Raw genomic sequence first — 25,346 nt, forward strand, 5'->3', positions numbered from 1 at the left:
ACACACGTGTATGGTAACCGGGCCCTCTCTTTTGGCAACCACAGTGAATACAGAGCCTAGGTCCTCCCACCGCTTGTTCCATCTGTACCTATCTTTTCACTGACTCACCCAAGGACCATTCTTTACTCACCCTTACCTGGTCAGCGCGATAGTACTTTCAAAAAATTGGGGGGATTCAAACCACCCTTCTCAGTTGGGAGCATTAGCGTGCTTAAGGCTATGCGCAGGGTTTTATTCTGCCATATAAATGCCAAAATAGCTCTGTGTATTCTACAACAAAACGACAGGGGAACCTTGATAGGTGATGCTTGGAAAGTGTACAGGGCTTTGGCAAGAGTGACTATCTTTACTGAATGTATTCTACCCAACCATGAGAGGGCAAGAGGATCCCACCTCTTTAACTGCCCTTCTATTTCACGCATCAAGGTGGGGTAGTTAGCTGCATATAAACCTTTGAGTGTGCGGGTTATTATTACTCTGAGTAGTTTTATCCCCTCCAGTGCCCAGCCGAGTTGCGTATGTTCCTTTAGGTCCTGCACTTCTGATGGTGAGAGGGATACGTTTAGGATCTCGGATTTGGCTGCATTAATCTTGGCCGCCAGGTGTACCTCAGAGTCTTACAGGTCCCGAGCACCCTCCCCAGTCCTCTCGCACTTGCCTCTGGGCCTGCACTCACCTCATCACTACTGCACTTGGTAAATCACCCATGTGAATGGCATCTCTCAGTGCGTACCAGAGTTTCCTACTGACTGGACACACTTGGACCCCCCCCTGCACTTGTTCCCCCTTCCCCCTCCCTCTCCTGTTCCGTCTGTGCACTTGCACGATCTGAACACTCCATTCCTTTGATGACCGTCTATCTGTCTTCACTGTATCCCTTCCTTGTATGGTGGCACCTAATCCACCTGGGAAAACTGCAGAATCGTCGACAGATCTATTTGCTGTTATCTACACACTTAACTGTACTATATGCACTCACTCTACCTTGCAGACTTGTATCATTCAGAAATTCAAGGGCTCTGAATGACTGTAGTTTTTTCCCCTTGTTCCCTCCCTCCTTGAGCGCTTTGAAACACTTGCCTTGCATATAGGCACTTAATAAATATACATTACCAAACCATACCATTTAGACCTGCCACCCCGCCAAAAATCTCCAATTCCCGAGTGACTGCCGGCAACGTGTGAGAGAGCCCTGCTAGTCCTGCTACCATAAATTGCATGGTATCGGCATAAGGCATAATTTTATGAGAAATACCGCAAAAGTGCATCCCTTTTATTCCCTATGTCTGCCGAAACTTGGCGAGTAATGGTTCTAAATAAAGTGCATATACCCAGGATGACAGAGGGCACCGTTGTTCGGTTCCCCGTTGTAAAATAATAAGGGGGGATATGTGGCCATTTATTAGCAATCGTGTAGTTGGAATTTTATAATTAGCCTTAATCAGCCCGATAAACTTTTGTCCAAATCCCATCTTAGTCAAGGTTAAAAAAAGGAACGACCATTCCATACGGTCAAAAGCCTTTTCCGCGTCTATAGAGATGAGGATTGCTGACAACTGCTACTTTTCCACTTTCTCTAGAGTATGATACACTCGGATATTATCGTGTGTCTGCCTATTCTTTATAAAGCCAGTTTGATCGGGATGTATGAGTGAGGGCATAAGGTCAACTAACCGGTTAGCAAAACGTCTCGGGAGGATAGCTCAGGGGCAACGTGCTTGCCTTAGAAACAAGACAACACAGAGCAACACAGATTCGATCCCCGGGTCCACGCTTAGAAACCTCTGTGTATTAAGCGCGTTATAAATAACCTATCATATCATATCATAACCTTAGTAAAAATGTTTGTGTCAATATTAATTAAGGCAATTGGGCGATATGACCCACAGTTAGTTGCATCTTTTCCCGGTTTGGGGAAGAGGCTTATTTTCGCCTTATCCATGGAAGGGGAAATTTGGCCTGTGTGTGGAAACGAGTTGTATAATTTGGTCAATATGGGGGCTAATAAGTTACTAATGTTTTGTAAAACCTGGCTGGGTAACCGTCTGGGCCTGGTGACTTATTTACGGGGGTGTCCCAGATAATCCGAAGTACGTCGTCCAGAGTTATGGCCACTTCGAGCACCTGACTGTCTGCTGGCGTAAGTTGAGAGAGAGAGTGACCAAGTCTAAATATTCTTTTTGTAAGAGTGCTTCTGGAGCTTCGGATTTATACAAATTAGAATAAAAAGAGTGGAACTGTGTAAGAATGCCTAAGGTTTCTGACGTGACCTCCCCTCCAACGCAGATTGCTGCGTTGGTGGAGTCCTCTATGTGGACGACATGACTACAGTAACTGTTGCCGCCATGTTCATGTTTCTCTGCCTGCTGGGGCTGCCATCACAGAAGCTTCAGGACCCTCCTCCTGGCACCCACAAAGGAGATTGCATTTCATTTGTAAAGTGAGGGGAAATTAAATGCAACCATGCTGAATGAGCACCTTTGAAAAGAAAAAGCATTTCTGTTTTGACAGGAAGGGAAATGTATTGTACCGGCATAGAAGCAGGAGTCGGGAATACGAGGCCGCGCGAGACCCAGGAAATTGAGGAAGAAAAGACTCAGATTTATAAAGGGTATGTCGAGGCTCGCATCTGCTCGGGGCGCTGGCTTGGGCCGCCCCACATGAAGCCAAGGTCATCTGACTTGAGAACTAGAGCGGTGATTACGTTGCTGCTAGGGACCGGGTCCGCAAGGGTCTGGGCCGCTGCAGGTGGCGTTTATGCCACGTGGGTAGGCAGAGCATAAGTGTACAGGTCTTGCACGGCTCGGTAAAGCCATGCCCCCAATCCCTGAGGGTGTTCTTTCTGTTAAGAACCTCACTGGGAAAGTACACAACTAAGTGTATCTTGCTGTCTTTTCTGTATGAACCCCTGTATGCAAAACCCTATAAAAACCCAGAGGATCGCGAGCCCCATTTTTGGGAGAGGGTACTCTGCCAATGTCCCTGTTTTCCCAGTTTTCTAAACCTGTCTCTAGGTTTGCTACCTGGGGGGCTTATTGGATTGATGGCCCGGGCTCCAGACCTTGTCTTCACGTGATGGCAGCAAAGAGCAACATGATGCCCTTGCTGGATTTGGAAGCAAAGGGTTTCAAAATCCCTTTAATCTGCAGACATAGTAGCATCTATATGGACTGCAAGATTCTGGGCCGGGGTGACAGACAGGGCGACTGGAAAGTGACCGTGGTTTTCTCAGCAGAAGAGGGTCATGATGGGATTGTTTTTGTCTTGTGCTGCTTGGGCTGCAACCATCTTGATCTCATCCAGAATCTATCGGCATCAGAGACCTAGTTCAGAAAGTTGACCTGACTCACAGACCTAGTTCAGGAAGTTGACTTGACTCGGAGACCTAGTTCAGGAAGTTGACCTGACTCACAGACCTAGTTCGGGAAGTTGGCCTGACTCGGAGACCTAGTTCAGGAAGTTGACCTGACTCACAGACCTAGTTCAGGAAGTTGACTTGACTCGGAGACCTAGTTCAGGAAGTTGACCTGACTCACAGACCTAGTTCGGGAAGTTGGCCTGACTCGGAGACCTAGTTCAGAAAGTTGACCTGACTCAGAAACCTAGTTTAGGAAGTTGACCTGACTCACAGACCTAGTTCAGAAAGTTGACCTGACTCAGAGACCTAGTTCAGAAAGTTGACCTGACTCACAGACCTAGTTCAGGAAGTTGGCCTGACTCGGAGACCTAGTTCAGAAAGTTGACCTGACTCAGAAAACCTAGTTCAGAAAGTTGACCTGACTCAGAGACCTAGTTCAGAAAGTTGACCTGACTCAGAGACCTAGTTCAGAAAGTTGACCTGACTCAGAGACCTAGTTTAGGAAGTTGACCTGACTCACAGACCTAGTTCAGGAAGTTGACCTGACTCCAAGGCCTAGTTTGGCTGGTTGGCATGAGTCTCAAAGGGTAATTCGACTAATGTATAGTTGTTTGTCATCTGCCTGGGCGTTAGGCAACATTAATGCTATTGAGAATGCCGGTGCGAGATAGAATGCAGAAGATAACGGGGGAATTGGCTTGCCTGGGATGGTCATTGAATGGCAAAGTCCAATAGATCTCTATGGAGATCTTCCCAGCAAAAAGAAGGAGATCTACTGTAGGACCTGCTTCTCCAGAGAAGCAGTCAGTGCATCAAATCACTATTGGTGACTGTGTCGAAATTGGCACAGAGGTCTAGTACTAACACTCCTTTCTTAAAAATGAGCCGAACCCAAAGTTTTCTCGGTTCCCTACACATACACTGCCAAGCGGAGTGTGCACTGAAAGATTGGTGATGCCGTTCTCCTCCTAAGGGTTTGGGCGTAAGAGAGTAGTGGCACGGAAAGCAGCTGCTGCCGTGCACGGGTGCAGGGAATAGAGGCCCATCTCACTCAAAATCGACACTCCCGCGCAGAGAGACCATCGCTGATAATGACACAAACGTTGTTACGCAATTCAGTTCCACAGAATGGATCGCAAAGCCTTTCCATAACGTGATCCGCCAAACTAACATCATGCGATGCGCGAGATAATGTAGTCGGCCTTCTCCTCTCTGCTTCAGGCCAGACATTGGGCCTCATTAGGACCCTGGCGGAGTGGGTTTCCGCCAGCGCTAATCGCGGCGGACCCGTCCGCCGTACTACGAGTTCCCTTAGCGCCATGGCGCCGTTCTCCGCCTGGTTTTACCAGGCGGAGAAAACCATGGCGCTACGGGACCTCGTTGTTAATTACGCCACCGTATTTTACGGTGGCGTAATTAACTCCTTCCCCACTCCCATTATACCCTATGGGGCAAGAATGGGAATGGGGAAGGGCAGAATGGGGATTGGGGATTTACCGCTCCGCCAAGGTCGGAATGGGGCGGTAAATCCGCCAACCCCCATGGCGCTATCGACGGCTTTCCGCCGTGCTTCGCGGTGCATTTAGCACCGCGAAATCCGCCAGGGTCCTAATGAGGCCCATTGTATGTTGTGTGCGCAAGCACACAGAGTTCCACACGCTCCGTTCTCAGTTAAATCAGTAACTGAGCAAGCCGTGCTCCCACCATGTTTACTCCTGGCAAAGTCCCACTGTGAGTCCAACTCTTCTGTGGGTCTTCCTCTACCTTCAATTCTCAAACGGCAGTCTGCAGTATTCTGCAAGCCTTTCAATTGGGCCCTACCAAGGATCCCCAAAGAAACTGGACCTTCTTATCGACAGACTAATCTTGAAGGCAGTGTAGAAAGCCCACAACGTTCTTTCCTGCCTCTCTCCGCAATTCCTTTAGAATTCTCCATTGTTCCCACCATCTTGCATTGGGGGCTGGAATTCCTCCTGGCAGGTTATTAAGGAAAATCTATACATAAAGATATACATATACAAACATTGAACAAAGAAAAGAACCCTCAACTTCCCCACCACATAAAATAAACGTTCTGATATGACTTTAGTAGGGCCTGACACGCAATCACCCATCTTCAAATCGATGTCTCGCCTGTTCAAACCAGTTTGCCACTGCACGGCGCCAGCAGTTGCGCTTTGTTGCCTCGGCTCAAGAAAAGAAAAGCCATTGTTGCACCTGCAATGCTTGAACCGCCATTTGAATTGCCATCTTTTTCATTGCCAATCCAGTCGACGGCCGAACCGACCTTGGTGTTCCCCTTGATTCATATCCTTTGAACACAGCATCGAACCAACTCAACTGCACCTCGTGCCATGAGCTCTACCACCGTCAAACCGGAACCTGGTGGCGGCCACGATCCGCATAGCTTGAGGAACAAGTGAAGCTTCAGCACCCTCCCGTTCGTCCCTGACTCGACGCTTGCTTGCCGCTGGACTAGCACGATGGCTGCCTCGCGAACAGAATCACACCACTGAACAGCACCAAGAAGCCAAGTTCACCGTTGGCAAACCGCCAAGACACTGCAAAGGTATTATTGCCTGATAACTGCCCCCTGATCCTTTTTGGGCCCTATAGACTGGGTAGGTTACCTTCATTCCTTTTTCCCTTCAAGAACATATCATTGTCTCCCCCTGTCTCATTACCCAGAGTGCTGCGTCTTGCTGTCTTGCCTGTTCTGTGTACTTTCTACAAGGGTGGGGTTTTGTAGTGTACTCAGCGTAGTTATGTTTGCACATGCTTTTTATAGAACCTAGATTGCACATTCCTTTATTTTGGACTGTTTTGCTTTGCTGTGTGGGCCGCTACTGAATCACATTCACACCCCTCTTAAGAGGTATCTGGTCAATCCATCGAATTCTAAGGCCTCTAACACCATACCATTGAACTATAAGAAACGAAATGCCATTGCATCGAATGTCCATTTTGTTGAATATAATTAGATGTATCCATCGAAATGAGTAATATAAAACTGTGGGTTAGATTAGGGTTAGGGTTATTGTTTGGGTTTGGGTTTGGGTTAGGGTTAGGGGTTAGTGTTGGGGCTAGGGTTAGAGTAAGGGTTAGATTAGGGTTAGGGTTTGGGTTAGGGTTTGAGGTTAGGGTTAGATTAAGGGTTACATTAGGGTTTGGGTTAGGGTTTGAGGTTAGGGTTGGGGCTAGCGTTAGATTAAGGGTTACATTAGGGTTAGGGTTACGGTTAGGGTTAGAATTAGGGTTAGGGTTAGGGTTAGAGGTTAGGGTTGGGGCTAGGGTTAGATTGGGGTTTACATTAGAGTTAGGGGTTGGTTAGGGTTCGGGCTAGGGTTAGATAAGGGTTTGATTAGGGTTAGGGTTTGGGTTAGGATTTGAGGTTAGGGTTGGGGCTTGGGTTAGATTAAGAGTTACATTAGGGTTAGGGTTAGGGTTTCAGTTAGGGTTAGGGTTTAGGGTTGGGGCTAGGGTTAGATTAATGTTTACATTAGAGTTAGGGTTTGGCTTAGTGTTAGGGTTAGGGCTAGGGTTAGATTGGGGTTTGGGTTAGGGTTAGGGTAAGGGGGTGGGCGTAGCGGTTGGGGGGATAGGTGGAACCCCCCCAATATACAAATAAAACTTAAAAAGTTACACGGAGCTGGCCAGTGCCAAAATCTCAGCAATGGACAGCTCCATGTAACGTTTTAACGTTACAAGAAAATGCTGTCTTTTACATGTAAAAGTGCATTTCCATTAAAACCAGTCCATTTATATTTTCGATGGACTGGTTTCGATGGAAAGGCACTTTTACTTCTGAAAGATGGGCTGGCGACGCTTTTATAGTCAATGCATCTTTTTCGATGCATTGACTATAAACCCTCTTAAGAGTATAGCCTTTCCTCGGCCCACCTTACCACAAAAGGCGAAGGAGGTATATCGCCACACTGTGCCATTTTTACCTTTATGGTTGTGTAGGCTCTTGGGCTGCAGAGGTGTGAGGGCTGAGCGGGCGCTTTAGCCTCTACCCATCCTCGTACTCGCATGGTGCAGGAGGCAATTCGGCCGACTCCCACTAAATGTCTGGTTCAACGAAATCAACCAATGGTTGGAATGCGCTGATTCGGAGGGTTGTGGCCTCTGATTAATGTTTAGAATCCATTGACCACACTGATGGGGATCAGATGCACTGATAGAGAATCCATATGCACTGATGGCTGTCGAAGGTCACTAATAGAGAGTCATCGTGTGCAGGTGCCACAATAGAACGGAACAGCAGGGATTGGAGTACGCGTATAAGTGTGAGTCTGCTCAAACAGAGATGATGGGCGTACTGACTGGGGCTACATGTCATTGAAAAAGCAAATGTTTCCACAGGTCTGAAGATATAGCGCCTCTCTTATTCCTCAATCTCCTCTGGCCTTCCCTTGCAGCCGGCGTGTCGGCATTCCGCGCTTTCCTGAGGACCGAGTACAGCGAGGAGAATTTGGACTTCTGGTTGGCTTGTGAGAAGTACCGCAGCACCTCTCTTGCAGCGGTGGACCTGGAAGCTCGAAAGCTCTTTGCGGAATTCATCGGTGTTCAGGCCCCAAAAGAGGTGAGACTGACTAAAGTGTCCATACTTGCAAGCCTGCTTATGCCCTGAGGGCCCAATTCATGGAAGGTTTTGCAGGGTTCAAAGTGGCTTTGCACTGCCGACACAAACCATGATTCATGGAACTGTGCAAAGTGTATTTTTGCAGTGCAATGTCTGTGCAAAGTCATTTTGTACTGCAAACATACAGTTTGCACAGTTCCATGAATCAGGGTTTGTTTCGGCAGTGCAAAGTCACTTTGAACCGTGCAAGAAATTCCATGAATCGGGCCCTAAGTGTGGAATGCTGGATTAATGGAAGAATGCTGCATTGGAAAACTCAGAACATCATTCATGAGCAGGATTTCGCTTTCAGAGAAAAGAAACAACATCCACGGGCAGGAAATGGCAACCAGGGGCAAGAGGCAACATTCAAGGACAGGATGTAGGACACAGGTGCTCTGAATAGCATTGGGAGATCAGGATAAGTACTCAGGGGTAGGTTAAAGGATTCACAGAAAGATAAAAGCAGTTCATCAGCTGGAGCGAGTGGCTCATGGTCACGTGACCTCTGCCCCGCCCACCAGCCAATCAGTGCCTTTCATTTTCTTCTCTCCTTGCATGCCACTTCCCTTCCTTCTCCTGTCAGCCCATCTTTTCTTTTCCTATTGGTTACCTACTGCAAGTGGATCAAGGTCACGTGACCTCTTCCCCACCCACCAACAGTCTGCACTGCTTGTCTTTTCTCAAGCTAGCTTTCTGCACACCTTGTCCCTAAACCCAGTCCCTAACTTCTCCTCCTAATCTGCCTTCCCTTCTCTTTCGTTTTGCAGTTGGTCAGCTGTTGCAAGTGGATAAAATACACAAGAGATCTGCCCTGACCCCATGCCAATCACTGACAACCTTACAAGCATTTTCTCAATACCTCCCCACAGATCACTGCCTACAGGGCACCGGCGGCTGACGCGCATGTCGAACAATCTCACATGCAGCCAACATGGTAGTCATCTTCACCCCCCCCCCCCGGGGTCTTGACACACTCTTCATCACTGAAACCAGACGACCACCCTTTGGTACCCAAATCCTAGACGTCTTCATGCACAATAGCTACAGCATTCAACTCGGAATCTGGCCTCGCAGGTCCGGTGCAGGCCTCGCCATTCTCTACAAGTCATCCCACACTGGCCCACCTCAGACTGGAAGTATCCATCATCAACCCCTTTAAGTCCAAATCATTCTTCACCTTTATTCTGTAATCTCATGTTCTCTCTCCCCTCACATCCTCGCAAGCCCTCCATGACCTTCCAGGCCCTGCTCAACCTCAGCCGACTCTGCCCCACATTCTCCTCCCTCTCTGCCTTCTCTAGACTCATAGAGCGACCAGACTATCTGTCCATCCTTCCACCCGTTCCCCGCCACCCACTCTTTGCAAACCTCTCACCTTTTCCTCTCAGCCAAACGATCAGGTATTTGCAGTGACTATTTTGCAACCATCTCTGGTGGTTAGTGCATCTTAGAAGTCAGAATGTGGAAGGCAAAACCACCATCTCTTGTGATTTGTGCATCCTAAGAAATCAGGATCTGGAAGGCAAAGTCACCATCTCTGGTGATCTGTGCATCAAAAGAAGTCAGGATCTGGAAGGCAAAGTCACCATCTCTGGTGGTCAGTGTATCCTAAGAAGTCAGGATCTGGAAGGCAAAGACACTGTCTCTGGTTGTCTGGGCAGTTTAAAAAGGCAGGATCTCGAAGGCAAAGCCACCATCTCTGGGGGTCAGTGCATCCTAAGAACTCAGGATCTGGAAGGCAAAGTCACCATCTCTGGTGATCATCCTAAGAAGTCAGGATCTGGAAGGCAAAGCTACAATCTCTGGTGGCCACTGCATCCTAAGAAGGCAGGATCTGGAAGGAAAAGCCACCATCTCTAGTGGTATCTGCATCCTTAGAAGTCAGGATCTGTAAGGCATTGCCACCATCTCTGTGGTCACTGCGCCCTAAGTAGCTAGGATCTGAAAGTCAAAGTCGCTATCTCTGGTAGTCAGTGCATCTTAAGAAGTCAGGATCTGGAAGGCAAAGTCGCCATCTCTGGTGATCTGTGCATTCTAAGAAGTCAATCTCGAAGGCAAGGCCATCATCTCTGGTGGTCAGTGCATCCTAATAAGTCAGGATCTCGAAGGCAAAGCCACCATCTCTGGTAGCCACTGCATCCTAAGAAGGCAGGATCTGGAAGGCAAAGCCACCATCTGTGGTGATCTGTGCATCCTAGGAAGTCAGGATCTGGAAGGCTAAGCCACCATCTGTGGTGATCTGTCCATCCTAAGAAGTCAGGATTTGGAAGGCAAAACCACCATCTCTGGTGGTCAGTCCGTCCTAAATGGTCAGGATCTGGAAGGCAAAGCCACCATCTCTGGTGGTCAGTGCATCATAGGAAATCAAAGTCTAGGAGACAAAGCCACCATCTCTGGTGGTCAGTGCATCCTAAGAAATCAAGGTCTGGGAGGCAAAGACACCATCTCTGGTGATCTGTGCATCCTAAGAAGTCAGGATCTGGAAGGCTAGGCCACCATCTCTGGTGGCCACTGCATCCTAAGAAGGCAGGATCTGGAAGGCAAAGCCACCATCTCTAGTGATATCTGCATCCTTATAAATCAGGATCTGTAAGGCATTGCCACCATCTCTGTGGTCAGTGCGCCCTAAGTAGCTAGGATCTGGAAGTCAAAGTCGCTATCTCTGGTAGTCAGTGCATCTTAAGAAGTCAGGATCTGGAAGGCAAAGTCACCATCTCTGGTGATCTGTGCATTCTAAGATTTCAATCTCGAAGGCAAGGCCATCATCTCTGGTGGTCAGTGCATCCTAAGAAGTCAGGATCTGGAAGGCAAAGTCACTGTCTCTGGTGGCCACTGCATCCTAAGAAGTCAGGATCTGGAAGGCAAAGCCACCATACATCCTAAGAAGTCAGGCTTTGGAAGGCTAAGCCACCATCTGTGGTGATCTGTGCATCCTAAGAAGTCAGGATCTGGAAGGCTAAGCCACCCTCTTTGGTGGTCAGTGCATCCTAAGAAATCAGGATCTGGAAGGCAAAGTTGCCATCTCTGGTGATCTGTGCATTCTAAGAAGTCAATCCCGAAGGCAAGGCCATCATCTCTGGTGGTCAGTGCATCCTAAGAAGTCAGGATCTGGAAGGCTAAGCCACCCTCTCTGGTGGGCAGTGCATTCTAGTAAGTCAGGATCTGGAAGGCAAAGCCACCATCTCTGTTGGTCAGTGCATCCTAAGAAGTCAGGGTCTGGAAGGCAAAGACATAATCTCTCATGATCTGTGCATCTGAAGATGTCAGGGTCTGGAGGGCAAGGCCACCATCTCTTGTGGTCAGTGCAACTAAGAAGCCAGGCCCTGGAAGGCAAAGTCGCAATTTCTGGTGGTCAGTGCAACCTAAGAAGTCAGGATCTGGAAGGCAAAGGTGGCTGGTGTGTCCTAAGAAGTCAGAATCTGGAAGGCCAAGCCACCCTCTCTGGTGGTCAGTGCCTCCTAACAAGTAAGTATCCGGAAGGCAAAACCACCATCTCTGGTGGTCAGTACATCCTAAATGGTCAGGATCTGGAAGGCAAAGCCACCATCTCTGGTGGTCAGTGCATCCTAAGAAATCAGGATCTGGAAGGCAAAACCACCATCTCTGGTGGTCAGTCCATCCTAAATGGTCAGGATCTGGAAGGCAAAGCAACCATCTCTGGTGGTCAGTGCATCCTTAAATGTCAGGATCTGGAAGGCAAAATCACCATCTCTGGTGGTCAGTCTGTCCTAAAAGGTCAGGATCTGGAAGGCAAACCCACCATCTTTGGTGGTCAGTGCATCCTAAGATTGCACACTCTGGAAGGCTAAGCCACCCTCTGTCATGAACCGCCGTCTGCATCCCTTCTGGACTTCGTGGTCCCTGACACATAGGGGATTGAAATCAGTAATCCTTCCAACATGGCCGCTTGATTCGCAATGCTGCTTACCAGTCTTTGCGTTACACGCTCTACATTCTACAAAACAGACACGCCCCCACGGCTCTGCGCGTCTCAACGCTACTGCTCGCCATAGCTGGACGTGTGCTGCTGGAGTTTGCTCGAGGCTGTTTTCCTGATCTCTATTCCCAGTTCCTTGTTTTCCTCCTCCTTATCCTTTCATCCCACAGCTTACCCAAGACTTTCCTGGATTTTCGCCCACGCTCGAGCCACGGGTTCCATGCCTCCGCGTGCGGACATTGTTTCTTCCTGTTTCCATCCTGGACAATCTGAAAGAAGCACGTTGGAATCCAAAGACCCGCGCGCAGGCTTATACAAATCCGAGACCGTGCGGAAGAAGTCACAAAAGAAGGTTGCAAGCAAACAGGAAAGACAGGTGAGAAGGGGAGAGACTTGTGACAGATTGAGACGCCTAAAAATGGATACTGATACATGGATGGAAGCCGCGTTCAAGACCTCATGCGAGGCATGCAGGAACTCACCACAGAAGTTCAAAACCTTAAGGCTGAGAACGCTGCCTTAAAGCAGCTGGTATTGTCTTGTGATTCTGCTACCAAGGAAAGTGTTTTATTGGGAGGAGTGGTGGACAAATATGATGGTTCTCCAAAGACCCTTTGTGCCTTCCTTGACTCTTGGTTGGTGCATTTCACCTTCAAGCCCTACTACTTTTCCACCCCTAGAGCAAAAGTGGGGTTTATGATATCACACCTCACTGGCAACGCATTAACCTGGGCAACTCTCCTAGTCAATTCGGGCGACGCCCTCCTGGATGATTACAATGGATTCATGGAAGCCCTAAAGGTCATGTTTGATCGTCCTGAGCAGGTTTACAGCGCTGGGGAACATCTACTTGATTTTTTACAAGGATCTCAGGATTTGCTTACCTATGTCACCCGTTTCAAACAACCTATGAAGGAAGCTGATTGGTCCCAAGAAGCTAGCTCCACTCTCTTTCGCAAGAGGCTTGAACGAAGAAATAAAGGACAAGCTAGCCAGGGTAGCTCGCCCTAATTCCTTCCAGGCCTTCTTGAACCTTTTCTTGCAAATAGATTTTCGAATCCCGGAAAGAAAGGCAGAGAAAAAGAAGTCGAATTCATCATTCCAAAAAGCTGTCACAGACCATCCTTCTAGCCCAGAACCCGCAGTTTCTCCGACTTCAGATCCAGAACCCATGCAACTGGAGGCATTCCGTGGACCCATTAACCCACAAGAAAGGATGCGCCGTAGTCACACTGGACTCTGCATGTATTGCGCATCCGATAAACATCTTGTCAGAGAGTGCCCTATTGCTCCTCCACAGCGTTCGGGAAACGCCATCTCCCGATCCTAGATGGGGCACAGTTTCGGGAGAATGATGTCTGCTCCACATCAATTCCTTCCTTGAACTCTCCTCGACCAAACAAGCTTGTGATTCTTCAGGCCTTTCTATCGCCTTCCAAGAAAGAATATTATCCCATCCTGGCATTAGTGGATTGCGGAGCCATGGGTATATTCATAGATCATGATGTGAAATCAAAAAAAAGATATCGAGGCTAAGTACCCCAAAAGGAAATACACCAAACGCAGGTTACAAAGAAAGATACAAAGATCTTTATTCTAAACTGAACAGTTTCAAAGGACAAAGCAACAGATAGCTATCGGCCCTCAGTACAACACAGCGAACTCCAGCCCTGTTCGGTGTGCTCAGTGAGTGGGGCTGTACATTAGAATAGTCGTGCCTTTTATGCAGTCCAAAACATGATGTTCAACCCACCTACAAGTTCATACAAGTTAATACATCACGGATCTAGGGTTCGTGCCGAGTTCATGCATCTATACATTTAGGGCTTACCTTTAATACATTCATCAACAAGTCACAATGGCAACAGTATGTCTTAGGATTCCTCGATGAGCCTTCTCATGCATTTCTGTACAATATGGTTAAATAAGTGTTCATATTTCAGTATTTGAATATATTGTGTTTAACATGTGCTCGCGGATTAGCTTCGTTGGCACAGGTAATCCTCTACACACAGGTCAGCGGAGGACAAGGTCTCAGTTCATGACCCTAACATGTGGCCTGCAGGCAAGTTACACATTAGTTTGTACGTAGAGGTCAAGACGGCCATGTTACATTCGGAATGACACTGTTCACCATCTTAGAACACATCGTGACTTTAGAGGGAGAATCTAAAATGGCGGATAGACCTAAAATGGTGGTTCACTCAGATCTAAGGTCAAGACCTTGCAACGCAGATTTTCTTTGTAAGCGGCTTGGCGTAGGCCAATATACATATATTCATACAGTATAGGAGGCACAATATGATTTCCCGTTCGACAATGATTGGGTCACTACTCACAACATTCCACATGAAACTCGAGAGACGATGCAACCAGTAGAGGCAATTGATGGAAGACCCCTATCTTCAAGACCCATAACCCTTCAAACTAAAGAGATCCTACTCTCTACAAATCACCATCGAGAGAGGATCAAATTTGACATCATAAGATCTGCCCACTATCCGATGGTTCTAGGCATGCCCTGGTTACAGAAGCATAGCCCTTACATCAATTGGGCAGCAGGCTCCTTGTTTCTTGGTTCTGAACACTGTATGTCCCAATGCTTATTCCTAGATCCCGTACCAAAGTCCTCTGAAAACTTGCAAGAAATTCAACAGAGTCCAGTCACTGTCTCTAACATCATCCAAATTCCCAGGGCCTATCAGGCTTACACAGATGTATTTTAGACTGCCATAGTTCAAGCTCTTTCTCTTCACAGACCTGAGGATTCTGCCATCGATACTGAGCCTTCAGCAGGGATCCCTTTCAGAAGAATGTTTATTTTATCAGAAGCTGAAAAAGGGCCCTCTGGGAATACCTGAATACTAACTTGGAAAATGGCACTATACGACCATCCAAGTCCCCGGCGGGCGCTTCGTTATTTTTCGTTTCCAAGAAAGATACCAAGGAGCTTAGACCATGGGCCTCATTACGACCCAGGCGGTAAGGGTTTTACTGCGGCGTAAACAGCGCCGACCCTTACCGCCTGAGTACGAGGTCCCTTAGCGCCATGGCGGACTTAACACCTGCTTTTAGCAGGTGTTAAAATCCATGGCGCTAAGGGACCATGGAGTTAATTACGCCACCGTAATTTACGGTGGCGTAATTAACGCCTTCCCCACTCCCATTATGCCCTATGGGGCAAAAATGGGAATGGGGAAGGGTAAATGGGGATTGGGGACTTACCGCCCCGCCAAGGTCGGAATGGGGCGGTAAGTCCGCCAACCACCATGGCGTAAACGTAGTTTACGCCATGGTGGTAAAGTCACGGCCCAGGCGGTAACTTACCGCCTGGGTCGTAATGAGGCCCCATGTCTAGATTACCGTGGCCTTAACCAGTGTACTCTCAAGGACCGCTACTCATTGCCTCTCATTTCGGATATCCTGGAAGCAGTAAGAGGTGCAGTAGTATTTACAAAATTAGATCTCAGGGGTGCCTACCATCTAATTCGTATAAAGGGAGGTGACGAATGGAAAACGGCTTTTAGAACACCTTTTGGCCATTTTGAATACCTGGTTATGCCCTTCGGACTTGCTAATGCCCCAGCGGTCTTCCAACGTTTTATAGACTGAGTGTTTTCTGACATGCTGTTCCTCTTCGTCATTGTATATCTGGATGACATACTGATTTACATCAAGGACCATCTCGAATATGAAGAACACGTAAAGGCAGTTTTACAACGTCTAAGTGAACATAAGCTCCTGGCCAAACCCGAGAAGTGTCTTTTCCATGTATCAACTGTTCACTATCTCGGATTCGTTCTTAGTCCTAGGGGGATTGGAATGGAACCCTCAAAGGTAGATTCCATTCTATCCTGGCCAATTCCAACTACTGTAAAACAAATCCAATCCTTCCTGGGGCTTGCTAACTTCTATCGGAAATTTATACCAACCTTTTCGGAGATTGTACATCCTATTGTTACATTCCTAAAGAAGGATACCTCCTTTCAGTGTACCTCAGCCTAAGATACGGCTTTCCAACGCATGAAGTCGGAGTTTTCACAAGTTCCCATCCTAGCTCAACCCGACATTGATCGCCCTTTTCTTGTGCAAACTGATGCCTCTAACTACGCCATCGGGGCAGTCCTAAAACAGGAACTTGATGATAAATTAGAACACCCTATCACCTATCTTTCTCGCACCTTGACTCCCAGTGAAACTCATTATTCTGTCCTGGAAAAGGAACTGCAAGCCATCCGCCAGGCTTTCACTGATTGGCGTCCTCTTCTCCTGGGAGCCAAACACCCGGTACAGGTCCGTAGAGACCACGGAAATCTTCAAGTCCTGCAATCCCTAGAATGTAGAAACAGTCGTCAAGCCCGTTGGGCCTTCTTTTTTGCTCAATATCAGTTTCAAATCCATCATGTCCCTGGAACACACAACATAATAGCTGATGCCTTATCCAGACGTCATGATTACGAAACCCTTGAAGATCTGACTTTTCCTAAGATGTTTCCCCAGCCAATATTTGTTGCCCAAGCAATCACACTCCTGGAGGATATTCGAATTCAAACTCAGTCCTCTGAAACCTGGAAGGAGTTTAAGAGAAACAATCGATGGAAACTCAAGACAAGGGACGGATATCTGTTCAAGGACAATCGCTTGGTCATCCCCACTCCTGGACTGCGGCAAAAGATCACAAGCCTATGTCATGATACTTTTCATTCAGGACACCGTGGCATCACCAACACCCTCCGTTCAATACAAAGACAATTTTGGTGGCCAAGGATGCAAGAGGATGTCCGGACTCATATCCAGGCATGTGCAGTCTGCAATCAGAACAAACATAAGAAACCGGCAGGTCTACTGCTTCAACCAGCAATACCAACAAGACCCTGGGAATTCATCGCCACAGATTTTATCGTGGAACTACCATCTTCCAGGGGATACACAACTATCATGGTTACCATTGATTTGTTCACTCATATGGCTCATTTTACACCTTTATACAAACTGCCATCCTCATCTGAACTCGCCGGAATATTCCTGGAACACATATTCTGGCTTCATGGGCTACCCTCTAAGATAATTTCTGACCGAGGACCACAATACATATCCCAGTTCTGGAAACAATTATGTTGTATACTGAGAATCCAAAGTGCCTTGTCCTCAGGTTATCACCCACAGACCAATGGAGCCACTGAACGTGTAAACCAAACTCTGGAACAATATCTTCGTTGCTTTGCCACCAAGGTCCAGGATGATTGGTCACTCTTAATACCTGTGGCCGAATTTGCCTACAACAATTCGGATCATTCAGCTATCAACACGAGTCCCTTTTTCTGTAGTCAAGGATTTCATCCGTCAGTTCTACCTTCCATTCTCCCACACCCTTCCCCAGTTCCTACGGTTGATTCCTGGATTGAAACCCTTATTAATGTACACAAAGAAGCAAAGGAACACTTAGAAAAGGCCCGAAAAGACATTAAACATCATGCTGGCTCCAAAAGAAGACCTGGGCCTTCTTACTCAGTAGACGATAAAGTCTGGTTATCCTCGAAACTCCTTCCTCGACATCTGCGACCAAATAAACTGGCTCCCAGGTATTACGGCCCCTTTTCTATAAAAGAAATCATCAACCCAGTGGCCTTTTGACTTCGGCTACAAGAATCATGGAAAAGGATCCATCCTGTCTTCCACACCTCTCTATTGAAACCATATGTTCAACCCTCTCGAACTGCTCCAAGATCAACCCCAGTGATTATCAATGACCAACTTGAATATGAAGTTTCCAGAATCTGTGACTCTAGATACCGACGTGGTCAACTACAATATTTGGTCGAATGGAAAGGGTACCCTCCCAGTGAGTGCACCTGGGAACCTGTGTCAAACATGAATGCTCCCAGGCTGATTCGAAGATACCATCTTATACATCCGGGCAAACCCGGAGGAGCTGGACTTCAGAGGAGGCATACTGTCATGAACCGCCGTCTGCGTCCCTTCTGGACTTTGTGGTCCCTGACACATAGGGGATTGAACTCAGTAATAATCCTTCCAACATGGCCGCTTGATTCGGAACGCTGCTTACCAATCTTTGCGTTACAAGCTCTACGTTCTACAAAACAGACACGCCCCTGCGGCTTTGCGCGTCTCAACACTACTGCTCGCCGTAGCTGGACGTGTCCTGCCGGAGTTCGCTCGGGGCTGTTTTCCTGATCTCTATTCCCAGTTCCTTGGTTTCCTCCTCCTTATCCTTTCATCCCACAACTTACCCAAGACTTTCCTGGATTTTCGCACGCGCTCGAGCCACAGGTTCCGTGCCTCCGCACTGGGACATTGTTCCTTCCTTGTTCCTTCCTGGACAATCTGAACGAAGCACGCTGGAATCCGAAGACTTGCCTTCCAGATCCTGACTTCTTAGGAGCACTGACCACCAGAAAGGGTGGCTTTGCCTTCCAGATCCTGACTTATTAGGAGCACTGACCACCAGAGAGGGTGGCTTTGCCTTCCAGATCCTGACTTCTTAGGAGCACTGACCACCAGAGAGGGTGGCTTTGACTTCCAGATCCTGACTTATTAGGAGCACGGACCACCAGAGATGGCGGCTATGCCTTCAAGATTCTGATTTCTTAGGATGCACAAATCACAAGAGATGGTGGTTTTGCCTTCCAGATCCTGACTTCTTAGGATGCACTGACCACCAGGAATGGGGGCTTTGCCTTCCAGATACAGACTTCTTGGGACGCACTGACCACCAGGGATGGTGGCTTTGCCTTCCAGATACTGACTTCTTGGGATGCACTGACCACCAAAGAGGGTGTCTTTGCCTTCCAGATCCTGACTTCTTAGGACGCATTGACCACCAGAGATGGTGGCTTTGCCTTCCAGATCCTGACTTCTTAGAATGCACAGACCACCAGAGATGGTGCTTTGTATTCCAGATCCTGGCCTCTTAGTATGCACTGACCACCAGAGAAGGCGACTTTGCCTTCCAGATTCTGACTTCTTAGGAGCACTGACCACCAGAGAGGGTGGCTTTGCCTTCCAGATCCTGACTTCTTAGGAGCACTGACCACCAGAGAGGGTGGCTTTGCCTTCCAGATCCTGACTTCTTAGGACGCATTGACCACCAGAGATGGTGGCTTTGCCTTCCAGATCCTGACTTCTTAGGACGCATTGACCACCAGAGATGGTGGCTTTGCCTTCCAGATCCTGACTTCTTAGAATGCACTGACCACCAGAGATGGTGCTTTGCATTCCAGATCTTGGCCTCTTAGTATGCACCCACCACCAGAGATGGTGGCTTAGCCTTCCAGATCCTGTCATTTTATGACGCACTGACCACCAGAGAGAATGGCTTAGCCTTCCATAGTCTGATATCTTAGGATACACTGACCACCAGAGATGGTGGCTTTGTGTCCAGATTCTGACTTCTTAGGATGCAGTGACTACCAGAGATGGTGGTTTTGCCTTCATGATTTTGACTTCTTAGGATGCACTGACCACTAGAGAGGGTGGTTTTGCCTTCCAGATCCTGGGTTCTTACGATGCACTGACCACCAGAGATGGCGGCATTGCCTTCAAGATTCTGATTTCTTAGGATGTACTGGCTACCAGAGATGGTGGCTTTGCCTTCCAGATCCTGACGTCTTGGGATGCACTGACCACCAAAGAGGGTGGCTTTGCCTTCCAGATCCTACCTTCCTAGGATCACTGACCACCAAAGAGGGTGGCTTTGCATTTCAGATCCTGACTTCTTATGATGCATTGACCACCAAAGGTGGTGGCCTAGCCTTCCAGATCCTGACTTCTTAGAATGCACAGACCACCAGAGATGGTGGCTTTGCATTCCAGATCCTGACCTCTTATTATGCACTGACCACCAGAGAGAATGGCTTAGCCTTCCACAGTCTGACATTTTAGGATGCACTGACCACCAGAGATGGTGGCCTTGTGTCCAGAGTCTGATATCTTAGGATACACTGACCACCAGAGATGGTGGGTTTGCCTTCATGATTTTGACTTCTTAGGATGCACTGACCACTAGAGATGGTGGTTTTGCCTTCCAGATCCTGGCTTGCTAAGATGCACTGACCACTAGAGATGGTGGCTTTACCTTCCAGATCCTGACTTCTTAGGCTGCACTGACCACCAGAAAAGGTGGCTTTGCCTTCCACGTCCTGACTTCTTAGGATACACTGACCACCAGAGATGGTGGCTTTGCCTTCCAGATCCTGACATCTTAGGATGCACTTACCACCGTAGATGATGGCTTTGCCTTCCAGATACTGACATTTTAGGACGGACTGACCACCATAGATGGTAAAGCGCAGGCTTATATGAATCCCGGACCGTGCGGAAGAAGTGACAAAAGAAGGTTGCAAGCAAACAGGAAAGACAGGTGAGAAGGGGAGAGACTTGTGACACCCTCTTTGGTGATCAGTGCTTCCCATGAAGCCAGGATATGGAAGGCAAAGCCACCATCTCTGGTGGTCAGTGCATCCTAAGTTGTCAGGATCTGGAAGGCAAAGCCACCATCTCTGGTGGTCAGTGCATCCTAAGTTGCAGGATCTGGAAGGCAAAGCCACCATCTCTGGTGGTCAGTGCATCCTAAGAAGCCGGGATCTGGAAGGCAAAGCAACCATCTCTGGTGGCAGTGCATTCTAAGAAATAATGATCTGGAAGAAAAGCCACCATGCATCCTAAGAAGTCAGAATCTTGAAGGCAAAACCACCATCTCTGGTGGTCAGTGCATCCTAGGAAGTCAGGATCTGGACACAAAGCCACCATCTCTGGTGGTCAGTGCATCCTAAGAAGTCAAGATCTGGAAGGCAAAACCACCATCTATGGTGGTCAGTCCGTCCTAAAATGTCAGTATCTGGAAGGCAAAGCCATCATCTACGGTGGTAAGTGCATCCTAAGATGTCAGGATCTGGAAGGCAAAAACACCATCTCTGGTGGTCAGTCTGTCCTAAAAGGTCAGGATCTGGAAGGCAAAGCCACCATCTATGGTGGTCAGTGCAACCTAACATGTCACACTCTGGTAGGCTAAGCCACCCTCTTTGGTGGTTAGTGTGTCCTAAGAAGCCAGGATCTGGAAGGCAAAGCCACCATCTCTGGTGGTCAGTGTATCCTAAGAAGTCAGGACCTGGAAGGCAAAGCCACCTTCTCTGGTGGTCAGTGCATCCTAAGAAGTCAGGATCTGGAAGGTAAAGCCACCATCTCTAGTGGGCAGTGCATCCTAAGAAGCCAGGATCTGGAAGGCAAAACCACCATCTCTAGTGGTCAGTGCATCCTAGGAAGTCAAAATCATGAAGGCAAACCCACCATCTCTGGTGGTCAGTGTATCCTAAAATATCAGACTCTGGACACAAGGCCACCATCTCTGGTGGTCAGTGCATCCTAAGATGTCAGACTGTGGAAGGCTAAGCCATTGTCTCTGGTGGTCAGTGCATAATAAGAGGTCAGGATCTGGAATGCAAAGCCACCATCTCTGGTGGTCTGTGCATTCTAAGAAGTCAGGATCTGGAAGGCTAGGCCACCACCTTTGGTGGTCAATGCATCATAAGAAGTCAGGATCTGAAATGCAAAGCCACCCTCATTGGTGGTCAGTGATCCTAGGAAGGTAGGATCTGGAAGGCAAAGCCACCCTCTTTGGTGGTCAGTGCATCCCAAGACGTCAGGATCTGGAAGGCAAAGCCACCATCTCTGGTAGTCAGTACATCCTAAGAAATCAGAATCTTGAAGGCAAAGCCGCCATCTCTGGTGGTCAGTGCATCCTAAGAACCCAGGATCTGGAAGGCAAAACCACCATCTCTAGTGGTCAGTGCATCCTAAGAAGTCAAAATCATGAAGGCAAAACCACCATCTCTGGTAGTCAGTGCATCCTAAGAAGTCAGAATCTGGACACAAAGCCACCATCTCTGGTGGTCAGTGTATCCTAAGATAGCAGACTCTGGAAGGCTAAGCCATTCTCTCTGGTGGTCAGTGCATCATAAGATGACAGGATCTGGAAGGCTAAGCCACCATCTCTGGTGGTCAGTGCATACTAAGAGGCCAAGATCTGGAATGCAAAGCACCATCTCTGGTGGTCAGTGCATTCTAAGAAGTCAGGATCTGGAAGGCAAAGCCACCATCTCTGGTGGTCAATGCGTCCTAAGAAGTCAGGATCTGGAAGGCAAAGCCACCATCTCTGGTGGTCAATGCGTCCTAAGAAGTCAGGATCTGGAAGGCAAAGCCACCCTCTCTGGTGGTCAGTGCTCCTAAGAAGTCAGGATCTGGAAGGCAAAGCCACCCTCTCTGGTGGTCAGTGCTCCTAAGAAGTCAGAATCTGGAAGGTAAAGTCGCCTTCTCTGGTGGTCAGTGCATACTAAGAGGCCAGGATCTGGAATACAAAGCACTATCTCTGGTGGTCTGTGCATTCTAAGAAGTCAGGATCTGGAAGGCAAAGCCACCATCTCTGGTGGTCAATGCGTCCTAAGAAGTCAGGATCTGGAAGGCAAAGCCACCCTCTTTGGTGGTCAGTGCATCCCAAGAAGTCAGTATCTGAAAGGCAAAGCCACCATCCCTGGTGGTCAGTGTGTCCCAAGAAGTCTGTATCTGGAAGGCAAAGCCCCCATTCCTGGTGGTCAGTGCATCCTAAGAAGTCAGGATCTGGAAGGCAAAACCACCATCTCTTGTGATTTGTGCATCCTAAGAAATCAGAATCTTGAAGGCATAGCCGCCATCTCTGGTGGTCCGTGCTCCTAATAAGTCAGGATCTGGAAGGCAAAGCCGCCCTCTCTGGTGATCAGTGCTCCTGAGAAGTCAGGATCTGGAAGGCAAAGCCACCCTCTCTGGTGGTCAGTGCTCCTAATAAGTCAGGATCTGGAAGGCAAAGCCACCCTCTCTGGTGGTCAGTGCTCCTAAGAAGTCATGATCTGGAAGGCAAAGCCACCCTCTCTGGTGGTCAGTGCTCCTAGGAAGTCAGGATCTGGAAGGCAAAGCCACCCTCTCTGGTGGTCAGTTCTCCTAAGAAGTCAGGATTTGGAAGGCTAAGCCACCCTCTCTGGTGGTCAGTGCATCCTAAGATGTCAGACTGTGGAAGGCTAAGCCATTCTCTCTGGTGGTCAGTGCATAATAAGAGGTCAGGATCTGGAATGCAAAGCCACCATCTCTGGTGGTCTGTGCATTCTAAGAAGTCAGGATCTGGAAGGCTAGGCCACCACCTTTGGTGGTCAATGCATCATAAGAAGTCAGGATCTGAAATTCAAAGCCACCCTCTTTGGTGGTCAGTGATCCTAGGAAGGTAGGATCTGGAAGGCAAAGCCACCCTCTTTGGTGGTCAGTGCATCCCAAGACGTCAGGATCTGGAAGGCAAAGCCACCATCTCTGGTAGCCAGTACATCCTAAGAAATCAGAATCTTGAAGGCAATGCCGCCATCTCTGGTGGTCAGTGCATCCTAAGAACCCAGGATCTGGAAGGCAAAACCACCATCTCTAGTGGTCAGTGCATCCTAAGAAGTCAAAATCATGAAGGCAAAACCACCATCTCTGGTAGTCAGTGCAACCTAAGAAGTCAGAATCTGGACACAAAGCCACCATCTCTGGTGGTCAGTGTATCCTAAGATATCAGACTCTGGAAGGCTAAGCCATTCTCTCTGGTGGTCAGTGCGTCATAAGATGACAGGATCTGGAAGGCTAAGCCACCATCTCTGGTGGTCAGTGCATACTAATAGGCCAAGATCTGGAATGCAAAGCACCATCTCTGGTGGTCAGTGCATTCTAAGAAGTCAGGATCTGGAAGGCAAAGCCACCATCTCTGGTGGTCAATGCGTCCTAAGAAGTCAGGATCTGGAAGGCAAGGCCACCCTCTCTGGTGGTCAGTGCTCCTAAGAAGTCAGGATCTGGAAGGCAAAGCCACCCTCTCTGGTGGTCAGTGCTCCTAAGAAGTCAGGATCTGGAAGGCAAAGTCACCTTCTCTGGTGGTCAGTGCATACTAAGAGGCCAGGATCTGGAATGCAAAACACCATCTCTGGTGGTCTGTGCATTCTAAGAAGTCAGGATCTGGAAGGCAAAGCCACCATCTCTGGTGGTCAATGCGTCCTAAGAAGTCAGGATCTGGAAGGCAAAACCACCATCTCTTGTGATTTGTGCATCCTAAGAAATCAGAATCTTGAAGGCATAGCCGCCATCTCTGGTGGTCCGTGCTCCTAATAAGTCAGGATCTGGAAGGCAAAGCCACCCTCTCTGGTGGTCAGTGCTCCTAAGAAGTCAGGATCTGGAAGGCAAAGCCACCCTCTCTGGTGGTCTGTGCTCCTAATAAGTCAGGATCTGGAAGGCAAAGCCAGCCTCTCTGGTGGTCAGTGCTCCTAAGAAGTCAGGATCTGGAAGGCAAAGCCACCCTCTCTGGTGGTCAGTGCTCCTAGGAAGTCAGGATCTGGAAGGCAAAGCCACCCTCTCTGGTGGTCAGTTCTCCTAAGAAGTCAGGATTTGGAAGGCTAAGCCACCCTCTCTGGTGGTCAGTGCATCCTAAAATGTCAGACTGTGGAAGGCTAAGCCATTCTCTCTGGTGGTCAGTGCATAATAAGAGGTCAGGATCTGGAATCCAAAGCCACCATCTCTGGTGGTCTGTGCATTCTAAGAAGTCAGGATCTGGAAGGATAGGCCACCACCTTTGGTGGTCAATGCATCATAAGAAGTCAGGATCTGAAATGCAAAGCCACCCTCTTTGGTGGTCAGTGATCCTAGGAAGGTAGGATTTGGAAGGCAAGGCCACCCTCTTTGGTGGTCAGTGCATCCCAAGACATCAGGATCTGGAAGGCAAAGCCACCATCTCTGGTAGTCAGTACATCCTAAGAAATCAGAATCTTGAAGGCAAAGCCGCCATCTCTGGTGGTCAGTGCATCCTAAGAACCCAGGATCTGGAAGGCAAAACCACCATCTCTAGTGGTCAGTGCATCCTAAGAAGTCAAAATCATGAAGGCAAAACCACCATCTCTGGTAGTCAGTGCAACCTAAGAAGTCAGAATCTGGACACAAAGCCACCATCTCTGGTGGTCAGTGTATCCTAAGATATCAGACTCTGGAAGGCTAAGCCATTCTCTCTGGTGGTCAGTGCGTCATAAGATGACAGGATCTGAAAGGCTAAGCCACCATCTCTGGTGGTCAGTGCATACTAATAGGCCAAGATCTGGAATGCAAAGCACCATCTCTGGTGGTCAATGCGTCCTAAGAAGTCAGGATCTGGAAGGCAAGGCCACCCTCTCTGGTGGTCAGTGCTCCTAAGAAGTCAGGATCTGGAAGGCAAAGTCACCCTCTCTGGTGGTCAGTGCTCCTAAGAAGTCAGGATCTGGAAGGCAAGGCCACCCTCTCTGGTGGTCAGTGCTCCTAAGAAGTCAGGATCTGGAAGGCAAAGTCACCCTCTCTGGTGGTCAGTGCTCCTAAGAAGTCAGGATCTGGAAGGC

At 48.4% G+C, this 25,346-nt stretch overlaps 1 protein-coding gene across 5 annotated transcripts in view; it reads left to right on the plus strand.

Moving 5' to 3' along the window:
* The window catches only part of LOC138447877 (regulator of G-protein signaling 8-like), a 658,995-nt gene that overhangs the window by 557,759 nt on the left and 75,890 nt on the right, over positions 1-25,346 (plus strand). For all 5 annotated transcript variants that reach the window (XM_069604341.1, XM_069604343.1, XM_069604346.1 and 2 more), the window contains one exon: positions 7,780-7,943. In XM_069604341.1, coding sequence (XP_069460442.1) covers positions 7,780-7,943 — 164 coding nt within the window. The remainder of the gene's footprint in view (positions 1-7,779; positions 7,944-25,346) is intronic.

This window comes from Ambystoma mexicanum, chromosome 3q, assembly GCF_040938575.1.
Source record: "Ambystoma mexicanum isolate Mex_15411 chromosome 3q, UKY_AmexF1_1, whole genome shotgun sequence".
In the NCBI taxonomy this organism is placed as follows: Eukaryota; Metazoa; Chordata; class Amphibia; order Caudata; family Ambystomatidae; genus Ambystoma; species Ambystoma mexicanum.